The sequence below is a fragment of the Xiphias gladius genome, chromosome 14 (assembly GCF_016859285.1).
Source record: "Xiphias gladius isolate SHS-SW01 ecotype Sanya breed wild chromosome 14, ASM1685928v1, whole genome shotgun sequence".
NCBI lineage: Eukaryota > Metazoa > Chordata > Actinopteri > Istiophoriformes > Xiphiidae > Xiphias > Xiphias gladius.
Window position 1 is genome coordinate 8,910,139 of NC_053413.1, and position 10,763 is coordinate 8,920,901.

The window sequence follows — 10,763 nt, forward strand, 5'->3', positions numbered from 1 at the left end:
GCAGCGGCTGGCTCGGAAATTCCTGTGCATTAACCGTGTTCGCCTGTGGGCTCCGCTACGGTCGGCTGAATGTCAGAGCGGTCTCATCCCGAACACAAATTCGCCTTTGACAGATTAATCATTTTTCCCCCCCTCTCCTCCTTTGCGCGGCGTAATTGCGAAGCTGCGCCTCGCTCCCCTGCACCGTATTGACGCGGCGCAGGGCCAATGAAATCCGCGGGATTGGGGACGAAGGCGGAGAGGCGCGGCGCCCCATTGGCTGGACAGGTACAGGTTAGGCCTACCTGAGCCCGCCCCCTGTTTACATCCGTGCCATTTCTGCCGTTGTGAGTCATGCGGCACGGCTGCGCATCGCTGCAACGGAGGAGGCGGATGCGCTCCCTCGGATCCCTGCAGCACGAGCAGAGAGCAGCCGTCGTAAATTTCATTCACTTCCACTGCCTGCGCGCTGCAGGCCCGCGGCAGGCATCTCGCGTCGCCTTGCTCTGTGCATATCAAAAACTGGCCGCGGTGAGCTGCGTCCCTCCATGACACGGACGCGAACGGCCCACGTTCGGAAACATAAAGCCTGGAAGGCTTTGCGCTAAGTGGACACAGCAGTGTGATGCCTGGTCCCAGACTGTCAGTGCGGGCCGAGGCTGGTGGGAGCGCTCATGCGGAAAGGACGCTGTCATTCTGTCTTAACCTCTGTCGGGACAACATCTGTACCAGATAATAACACGTATCTCTCCTCCGCTGGATGGTATCTGCTTCCCTTAAATGATCTATGAGGAGAGATCTCATTTGCCCCCCCAGGCCCTTTGCTAAGAGGTTGAAAAAGACATCTGATAGGCATCGGGCAAAGCGTCCTGCGCCCCCCTCCACTTGCCAAAGACAGTCAAATCTTACCGATTAAGTCGGTATTTGCCCTTTTCATCATGGTCGGGCCTCCACAGATTGGTCTAGTTGACACATCGTGTTGTAGTGAGCGCGAATGTCACTAGGTGGCAGTAGCGACATGACCGCTGCGTCTCTGCGTTTGGGTCCAGTTGATATTTACTGGTTATCTATTTAAAGGGGGGGGGGTATATTTTAGAAGGATATTACACCAGCATCGATTTTTTTTTTTTTACAAAAATAATTGGTAGAGCAACAGGAACACAGTCCTGTCAGGGAGAAAGTACTTTTCATTTCAATAAAGTCACAATAATGGGGCAGAAAAAAAACTCAAGTTGCCCTTTACGCAATGTAAATTCTGCTTTAAGTGTCTAGTAGTCTTTACATTTCCAGCGTAACTAAATCTGTTAGTTTTTATGTCAGTGTAACTCTTTATAATATCCTGTCTGACTGCTGGACTGATCTCAGGCTCAACCCCTGTGACCTCACCTGACAGGGGAAGGATGTGTGAGCAGGGGTGTCCACTAACGTCAACATCAATCCAACACCCTTCTCTCTGTGTGTGTGTGTGTGTGTGTGTGTGTGTGTGTGTGTGTGTGTGTGTGTGTGTGTGTGTGTGTGTGTGTGTGTGTGTGTGTTTGTCTCTGTCTGTCTCTGATCCCGTTTCCTGAGGTATCTGGGGCAACAGGAGAGTTGGTCTCCAGGTCAGTATTTCAGGCTTAAAAACATAGGTGGGCCTGTTTTTAGACCAGGAACCGGCAGTCGCGTCCCCACTGACCTGTCCACCTACTGCAGAGGCACCATTAAAATGAGCCTTAAACTGGTCAGGGTCCCCGGGTCAGTCCGGGAATCAAACTTATTTACTGGGTCAGAGCTGCTGGTGAGAGGTTTTTGGGGGGGGGACATAAATCTTCTAGGGGAAGCCCTGCCACCTTGAAATCTAACTGAACGTATCTGAATTTCAAGCAGTCAGTTACGTTTCGTAAAGAAGACTCACCCACCCAACTGTCACTGTTGCTGTCAAAGGATCACTCTTCGACAGTATAGTTTGGTACATAACAAAAATACTGATAATATAACACAGACTTGTAGAATAATGTGGCATTTTAAGTTATTATACATCATATTATATAGTTTTTTTTAAATCATTATATTATAATCTATAGTGCTCTATAGTTGAGTCCAGATCATATAAAAACACCACAACATAGCAGTAGTGGAAGATGTATTCAGATCTTTTGTACTCAGATGATAAAGTAGGAATATAACAATATAAAAACTATAGGTCCCGCATTTAAAAACTTAAATTACTAATGGTCCCTTTGAGTAATTACATTTGATTACATGTACTTATTTACTTTCCACTACTGCAACAACCTAATGTAAATAATGTTTATCACTTACATATGTGTACATGTACCACATATACATGTACCACATATACAGTATAATTGTAGTTTTTTTTTAACCATGCATCTGCTATGTGTACAAATGACACAAATGACTTATTAATCTCAAGCTGCTTTTAAAATATATAGATATTAAAATGTTGAGTTTCAGACCACTTTAGTGGTTAACACATCTCCTAGTGGATTTTCAACCTTTAAGTTTTTTGTAATTGCAAATAGATTATTTTAAAGTTAAAGTCTTCTCCATGAGGCGTTCATATTATTTTGTCGACTCTGGCTCATGTACAGTCGGTCCGAGAATATTACAGATGCCCGGTATACTGTATGTTTCATCAGGAGGATTAAGGATACAGGCTAAAAATGAACAGCCGCGAGAAGCATGCAAGTTCTGTTTAAACGAAATACAGGACACTGTGCTTGTGAAGATTTGTGCGTGTGCATTTGTTTGTCATTGCGTGTGTATTTCTGAATAAGACACAGATGGTGGAGTGCTGGTGGAGAACAGATTATTGGCTTCAGGTCAAACGGAGGCCAGGGAGAGTAGTTATCAACACGCTGGTCTCCATGCACCACTCCATCATCGGCCTGAATCATCCATTACCCATGCTTCATTGCAGCACTGTGTTTGGACAAGATGGTGCTGTCTGCTTACTATGTCTGAGCTTACATAATGTGTCAGATTTGAGTGGTACACGAACATCTTGTTGCAAAGGCCAACAAGAATTCACGGACAGCACTGCAGTCACTGCTGCTGAATTCAGTACAGCCTTCGATTTCAATCTCTTTCCATGGAAGGAATTCAGTTGACCTTGCGCTTTCTTCCTCTCTTAAATGATACGATAAAGCCCCTGAGATGAGCTAAGGAGAAACATATGAGTCCCTGTCATTTCAAAATGAAAACAGATCAATGTTTGATGTTTGCGAGGTTTCAAACTATTCAGTGCTCCTCTGTTTGAGGAAAAAAAAATGGAATGAATAGACTCACATTTTGTTCGTTTTCCTCATTTGAGCTACTTTAATGGCATAGTTGCCAAATCTTTGCCTGGCTCGCACCACAGTGGAAAGGTCCTGCTGTTAAACTGTCCTCAATGGGGGAAAAAAAGAGGCCCCATTACATAACCCACACCCTTAACCAGACCAGACACATACTGCACAACAAACACACAAACGAACGCGCACACACATACACGCGCGTGCGAGCACACAGAAACAGCGATGGAATGACAGTTTGTGTTGTGGGTAGGAAAAGAGGAATTTACTGAACCCGTTGAATGCACATATTAGAGCAACTGGAATCCCCTAACCCTTACTTATAAAAACAATGTGCCTGGAGGGTCTGTGAGGAGATATTACTGGAATTACAATGAGCAGGATCTCCATTATTTTTTTCCTCGGTACTCTGATGACTTGAAAGACAAAAGTCTCTGTGTCACAACAGACACAGACATGAAGATTAGTTGTGGACAATTTACAAGCCAACGCTTGAATGTAAAATTTAAGAATTCTCAGGAGGACATCGATTATGTTGGTAATATCTTAAAAATGTAATCATACACTTGCAGCCAGTTTAAGAGGTATTGTAAGTAGTCAGACTGTATTTTTTCAAATTTGACACCTGAAGACATATTTGTAAAAAGTACAGCTTTACAGAACTGCTAGCATTGCTATAGATTGTTGGTCTTAACTGTTTCCCTTGATCCAGTCTTCATGCTGTGCTTAGCTAAGCTAATGGTCTTCTGGCTCTAACAGCCAGATATGAAAATAGCTATATCAATCTTCTCATCTAACTTTCAGCAAGAAAGTGCATAAGCGTGTTTCCAAAAATGTTGAACTATTTCTTTAAAGGCCCCCTCCAGACATGTTTGAAGCTATATAAAAATACTCAGCTTTGAACAATCATTTGTGTCTGATATGGCTTTTCCATTAAAAAAAAAAGATCAATTACCTGCTTAGAAATTCTTAAAATGACACCTACGCCTCCTCCCTCATTGGCAAATTCAGAGTCTATGAATATGCAAATATTTTTTCAAGTACTGGGTACAAGATGTCTCCTACATCACTGAAAGTCCATTTTCAATGTACGGTATGTGTAAGGCAGGTCTCAAGTTTCCCCATCACACTTGTGTAAGTTGCCTATTGGACCAGGACTGGCCTCCGAACTAGTTGTGATGTCACAAAATCATGCACGCAGGTACACGCCTTAAACTGAGATTTTAGGTGAGCACAGAGCAACTCTCAAATTTGGGAATTTGAAAGCGGTCTTCCAGTGTCAAACCTTGGAAATACATCATTTTGCACAGTGAAGGTCGAAGAAAAGTAAGAATGACCGAAACACATTTTTGAGTAGAGGGGGGCTTTAAGAATCCTGTATTTCTGCCTGTCCTATAAAATGAAACGGATTTATACTCCATTACTAATAGCCCACTGACTTATGCTTCAGACTTATCTCTCAATGTTTTATATCCCCGTCCCAACAACCTGCAATGACAGCATATCATAAGACCTTTAGGCACCATATCACTTCCTGTGAGGCAGAGGGCTTCTAGAAAGAGCTACAGCACCTGACTCCAAGTGTTAAGTAGGTTGTGTCACCATGGTGTGTATGCGATTGTGTGACTGTGTTTTCACAAAAGGACACTCTGGAGCCATGCCAGTCTGTCTGTTTCTGTAATGAGAACCTCTGGTTTAACACCTGTACCGACCTGTCAAAGACCAAACAACACCTACTGCGCTGTTAGCCACTGTGATTATACCCTCAGAGTCACAGCAGACAGCGGGCCATTTTTAATGCTTTTCTCAAAAACACGTCACCGTTACCCGCTATGGGCCCATTTCTATGAATGAAACGCAATGACTATTTGAGCTTCAGTAGCTTACATCCCAACACATGCAAAGTGTCAAGACTATCTCACTCTCTGTCTCTTAAAACGGAACTCACACAAACAAACATTCAGAGAAAACAACTCATGCGCTGTACTTTCAGTCAGAGCACTGAGGCTTGCTTTAAAATGTCACAGAGACGCTGAGGTGGGAGTTTGCATGTTAAGAGCATGTTATACAACCCCTCACACTTGTAAATGCACGTCTGGTGAGCCGGTGATTGTTCTGTGTCAACTTTGCTCTTCATCGCCGCTGGATCATGATGTCATTGTCGTAATGGCCCAGTGTGAGAGAACCGGCTCGTCATTTCATTTTGCTACCGAGCCCACTGTCCTCCTCCTCTTCTCAATAATCAAACTCTAGTGGCTGCTGTGTAAACAGCTGTGATGGTGAGCATTTCAATTACCATGTGTCTCTCCTGATTCAGCAATCACACACTTTTCTCATCTGTTTTGTTTTTACTCAGTGATTCCCTACAGTCCTCCCCTTTTCCTGCATAATATTACGTAATTCATATTCAAACAAATGTGGCAGTAAAATGTCCCTTCAGAATTAAACGCTATGCAACCAAGAATTCTGGGACTGTATTTTTAAAAGGTATTTAAAATAACTGCCAAAATAACTAGGATGTCTCCTATTTTTTATCCCCTTTCTCCATCACATTATGATAATCTTTTTTTTTTAAATTCATTTATTCATAAATGTTCTTAATCGGTGAAAATTCAGTATTTTTCTGTAAAACTGTATAGCATGTGGTACTAGTTTCACACATAACCAACTGTAAAAGGGTGAATTGTCATTTTAACACTTCAGTTTTTGTATGGATTAAACAAATAAGATACATGTTAATCAATGATTTTTTTTTTTTTTTTACCTTTGACAGAGCCAGGCGAGCTGAGGAATCACATATACACAAAAAAGGCAAACAGGCTGAGAACCAGTGCTTAAAATGGCTATCATTAATTTTTTTACATAACAGTGCATCAAATGGCAACGTCAAGACAATCTGACAATGTGAAAGCGGTCACTCATAGAGATGAACCCACTGAGAATTACCACGTGAATCTGCAGCTCCTCTCCTCTTTACTGTGGTTTACACCGCGTTTCAGCTCATTGTTTAGCTGTCCGGCCCACAACTACTGTTTTAGTTCAGTCTCAATGCTCCCACAGCTTTGTTTTCTTTTCAGCCGCAGCAGACAGCTGTTGAATGAAAACAGCTGGCTGGCTGACTGGATATGTAAAATGCTAGGAAATGTACTGAGAGTTACAGTTAGAAACTAGTGTATCTCTCAGCTTGAGTTTGAGTACATGAAAGCGCAGTATCTCGTGAACCTAAGAAAAGTCGGTGTGACCGGTGTCAGATATTGTAAGAATCACTGTCATTCAAAAGTAACTCTTAGGTCAAGATGTGCATGTTGAGCACTTCAGCAGACAGACATTGAGGTCCTGGTCCCCAGTAGAGCTACTTCAGCATATAGCAGGGTTGCCTATGGAAAAGTTTGTGTGCACTCTGTGATCTTCTGTTCTCTTAGGGGCCGACAGAGGAGCCGGGGCTAACTTTTACAGGTTGCCTGAGTCGTTATGTTACATAAGGAGAAACACACCTCAGTGGTAAAAACACTGTGGAATACTGGTGACTTTCCATGGGCCGTAAAACAGACAGGTTAACTAGGCAGCAGATTGATCTTGTAGAACCAAACACAGATGTGCACCGCAAGCTGCTTCTTTTGGGGGGAAGCTGGTGCCCTGCCGTTGGTATTTATATGAAGCATTTTGTAACATTCATTCTGGAAAAACTCAGCATGTTTATTAAGAAAAAAGACAAATGAGAAGAACTGTGGAAGACATGAGAGGAAGTGCTACCAGTTCATAACTGCGACTAATGGCCTTTATCCTCTCTGAGACCAGAGTAATTTTTTTTTGCACACTTACAATGGGTACACTTTGCTTGGACTCCAGCGTGGATATATTTGGTATTTCCCCTCTCGGTTCAACAAAGAACCAGACCAAGTCCCTATCGTATCTCATGAGGACAGTTGGAACACAGGCGGGCCCCGTGCCTCCGTCTGTAAAGGAAGCCAGAAGGGATGTTTTTGATCATGAAAAATTTATTCTCCACTATCATGTGCCCAGTCAAGTAAAAGTCCATGGCTTTTATGTTTAGCTTTTTAAGCCATGTTTTAAGCCAATGCTAGTGACATGGCTCTAGGGGGTCTGCAATGATGGTCTACTAGTCCAGACTAAAATAGCTCAAATACTATTGGATGGTTTGCCATGAATTTGGTACAGACATTCTTGTCCCCCTTGGGATGAATTATAATGTATATATATATATATATATATATATTTTTTTAGCAAATGTTAGAGTGCTATCGTGCTAAGCTAAGATGTTGAACATGGCAAACATTAAACCTGCTCAACACCTCAGAGCACCACTATGCCGGAGCATAGAGTCGCAGAGCCAGTAGTCTTGCTGATTTACTGGCATGTAGAGTTTGTGGAAATTATGGGGTTTTGTAGGAAGAAAGGAAGAGCAACTACACCGCATCTCCATTTCTTGCCAGACAGCCAGCCTATCCTCCTGTGCCAGACATCCTGACCAGCTGTGGAGGGAGGAGAAGAGTACCAGCGTGCACTAAGGCTGCCCTGCTGCTGAGCACGGTTGGCGAAGGCTGGGTTCAGAATCTTGAATTTTGAAACACTTAACCTCAAGCCCAAATTTAACCTTGTACCCAGGTCATTAACAGCGTTTACTGTTAATCACACGGCAGTTTAATGCTAAAAATGTCAGTTGCGAAGGAGGCAAACAGCACCACAGCTGAAAGCTGTAAAGAGATGCTGTCCAGTCAAAAAAAACCTGCGAGACATACCAACTGCTGAGACACAATGAAAGAATTCTATACAGGAAAAATAACAGACATCAAATTGTGTATTTTTCCACTGATACTGTGTGCCTTTCTGTGTGCCTTTCAGCACACCTCACCCAACCAACAGCAAAAAGAAGCACGTGGATCTTTACACGCACAAACACACACACACACACACGCACACACACACACACACACACACACGCACACTCCAAACCCCCCGGCTATTTCATTCCCTGCCACACTCCTCGTCCCCTCCCACTCCCTGACAGTAAACTGTATAAATATCCTACTCTGCGCACTGCTGGAATTCAGACACTGACCTGCACTGACCAGGGATACTCAGGTAGGAAGAGACTAGCTGAAGACAGAAAAAAAGGGTCTATCCTATAAGGAGAAGAAGAGCAAAATAAACATCTCTGAAAATACTCCTCAAATAGAAGATCATTGACTTTGTCTGCCCCCTCCAGAATGTGGCTCCAGGCGTCTCTCCTGTGTCTGTCCTGCTTAACTCTGTCGAGCCAAAGCCAGGGCGAAGATCAAGCCTCCCTCCACCTCTCCAACGACCCTACTGGACGCTGCCAATACACCTTCACCGTGGCCAGTCCAGGGGAGTCGACCTGCCCTGGAAGCAGCGTGAAACCAGTGATGGATGGAGTCTTGCCCCGGCTCACCCTGTTGGAGGCTTTGGTCAGCCGGCTCATAGGAGGATCGGACGGAGGCACCGGGACTGGGATAAAGTCTGATGGTGAAGAAGGTCTCCAGGAAGCTTATGCCCAGGCTACAGGGGAAAGAAACCAGCTGCAGCAGGACAAGGAGCGCCTGAACAGGCAGATCCAGGAGCTGCAGAGGAGGGTGAGCGAGTTGAGCCAGGAGGCAGAGAGTCTCCGGCAGAAGCCCTGCCAGCAAACACACACTTCAGGGGGGACTCAGCGTGAAAGCAGACCTGCCAGTGGTATGTACATCAGTGTGTAAAGGGAAACTGCACACAAATTGAATCCCAATTTCTTTTTCCCCACATATTTTTCAGTATATTAAGCTGGTGTAAGCTTGTTTATTTATTTTTTAATGTTTTAAATAAAAGTCTTTGTGGCTGACTTAGGCTATGAAAAATCTCCCAGGGCAACAGGTCAGGTTGCAGTTAGCCATCCTAGGTTGAGTAAGGGGATAGGAATTTACAACAGACTCTTCTTTTACGGCTTTGTCACTCATGCATGTCTGTTTACGTGCGCATGATCATTTTCAGGAGAGCAGTAGCAGGGTTACAGGGGGAACCTGCTGCGTTCTGAGGCAAATATATGAGACACTTACACTTTGATGTTGTCTGCGGGTTGGGACTGACTCTGGTCTTTCCAAACCTTACTGCTAATATATACAGAAGTTGTTATTTTTTGTCATGTTCTACTCAAAATTCTTTTGTGTAATATTTTTGCTTTTTTACATAACTTTTTCCTTTATTGTGTCTCTCCCAGACCCTGGATATGGTTTTGTGAGTGGGGCATACCAGGAGATGAAGGCTGAGGTGACAGAGGTTCCGGCATCCCACCTCATTCCTGAAGGAAATCACAACCTCACAAGTAATAACTGTTTTTTACTGATGCCAGTGTAGACGGTCAGACTGCCCTAGTGGTGGGGTGTTAAATATATAACAAATACCATTAACTTTAATTCTATTTTTTCTCCATAGACTGTGGAGAGCTGCTGTCAGTGGGAGATCCTGTGTTGCACAGGAAGGCTGACAGTATCACAGGCAAATATGGAGTGTGGCTTCAGGATCCCGAGCCTCAGGGTCCTCATTACACCAACAAGACTGTGTGGCGTATTGATGCAGTGGGCAAAGATGTCCGTCAGCTCTTTGCGTATGAAGATATGGATCAATTTTCCCGAGGCTTCCCTATGAAGGTCCTGGTCCTGCCGGAGCCTGTTGAAAGCACAGGGGCAACCATGTACCGCGGCTCCCTCTACTACCAGCGCAAACGCAGCCGTACGCTGATCCGCTACGACCTGGCCTCTGAGAGCCTGGCATCACGTCTGGACCTGCCTCACGCCAGCTTCCATGGCCAGCACCCTTACTCCTGGGGAGGCTACACCGACATTGACTTGGCAGTGGACGAACAAGGCTTGTGGGCTATCTACAGCACGAGCAAGGCAAAAGGTGCCATTGTGATTTCCCAACTGGACCCCGAGAGCCTGGAAGTGAAGAGGAGCTGGGAGACCAACATCAGGAAGAACACAGTGGCCAATGCTTTCATGGTGTGCGGACATCTGTACACGGTGGCCAGCTACACCGCACCCAACACCACCATCAACTATGTGTTTGACACAGCCACCGGCACGGGGCGGGCAGTCGCTGTACCCTTCAAGAACAAGTACCGTTACAACAGCATGTTGGACTATAACCAGGCCCAGAGGAAGCTTTATGCCTGGGACAACTTCCACATGGTCACCTATGACATCAGACTGGACGGGGCCAGCCGTGGCAGCAGCTAAAGAGGACGCAGGCAGAGGAAGACTGCCGTTTACTGGACTGTGCTGACGCAAGAGCGAGTGAATGAGATAAAACATATAGTCATTTACATTGTATGGAGGTTATGGCAAGGCTCGAGCATCTAATGTGTTTGTGCATCATTAAAATCGATTTTGCCTATTACTACTGTAAATAAGATGCGGGATGACAACACAGAAACATTCATGCAGCTGTGATAGTTCCCCTGATGATCTCAGTTATTAC

The 10,763-nt window shown here is 44.5% G+C and overlaps 1 protein-coding gene across 1 annotated transcript; it reads left to right on the top strand.

Moving 5' to 3' along the window:
• The first annotated feature begins 8,406 nt into the window (after positions 1-8,406).
• Positions 8,407-10,522, top strand: LOC120799342 (myocilin-like). The gene is made up of 3 exons (XM_040144449.1): positions 8,407-8,987; positions 9,505-9,609; positions 9,720-10,522. The coding sequence occupies exons 1-3, from the start codon at positions 8,504-8,506 to the stop codon at positions 10,520-10,522; spliced, it is 1,392 nt and encodes a 463-aa protein (XP_040000383.1). The 5' UTR covers positions 8,407-8,503.
• Positions 10,523-10,763: the final 241 nt, after the last annotated feature.